The sequence below is a fragment of the Myotis brandtii genome, unplaced genomic scaffold, assembly GCF_000412655.1.
Source record: "Myotis brandtii unplaced genomic scaffold, ASM41265v1 scaffold265, whole genome shotgun sequence".
In the NCBI taxonomy this organism is placed as follows: domain Eukaryota; kingdom Metazoa; phylum Chordata; class Mammalia; order Chiroptera; family Vespertilionidae; genus Myotis; species Myotis brandtii.
The window spans coordinates 1,252,041-1,252,345 of NW_005360086.1; the positions used below are offsets into that span (position 1 = coordinate 1,252,041).

A 305-nucleotide genomic window follows, 5' to 3' on the forward strand; every position below is an offset into this window, starting at 1 on the left:
CGGGGGGGGGGGGGTCACTTACTTGGATGGGCGCCGTGCTGAAATGGATCTTCCGGCTGGGAACCGGGTCCTCTTCCTCCGACAGCCCCGGGATCTCCATGCACCCCGACTCGGGCTCATAGGGGGGCTCCCCATCCTCGTCGTCGTCTTCATCGTCCTCCTCCAGGGCACTGCCCCCGGAGTCCTCCCCGAGCCCGCTGTAGGCGCTCACGTCCACCAAGTCCGCCTCGGAGAAGTCCTCCTTCTTGGACTCATCCGCCTCCTCCGGGGCCACCTCCGGGCCCCGGCCATTGCCCACCCCTCTC

The 305-nt window shown here is 68.5% G+C and overlaps 1 protein-coding gene across 1 annotated transcript in view; it reads right to left on the reverse strand.

Moving 5' to 3' along the window:
- Window positions 1-305, reverse strand: part of PPP1R9B (protein phosphatase 1, regulatory subunit 9B) — a 36,526-nt gene that overhangs the window by 15,258 nt on the left and 20,963 nt on the right. Inside the window, exon 2 of the mRNA XM_005868211.2 lies at window positions 23-302. Within this exon, the coding sequence (XP_005868273.1) occupies window positions 23-302 (280 nt within the window). The remainder of the gene's footprint in view (window positions 1-22; window positions 303-305) is intronic.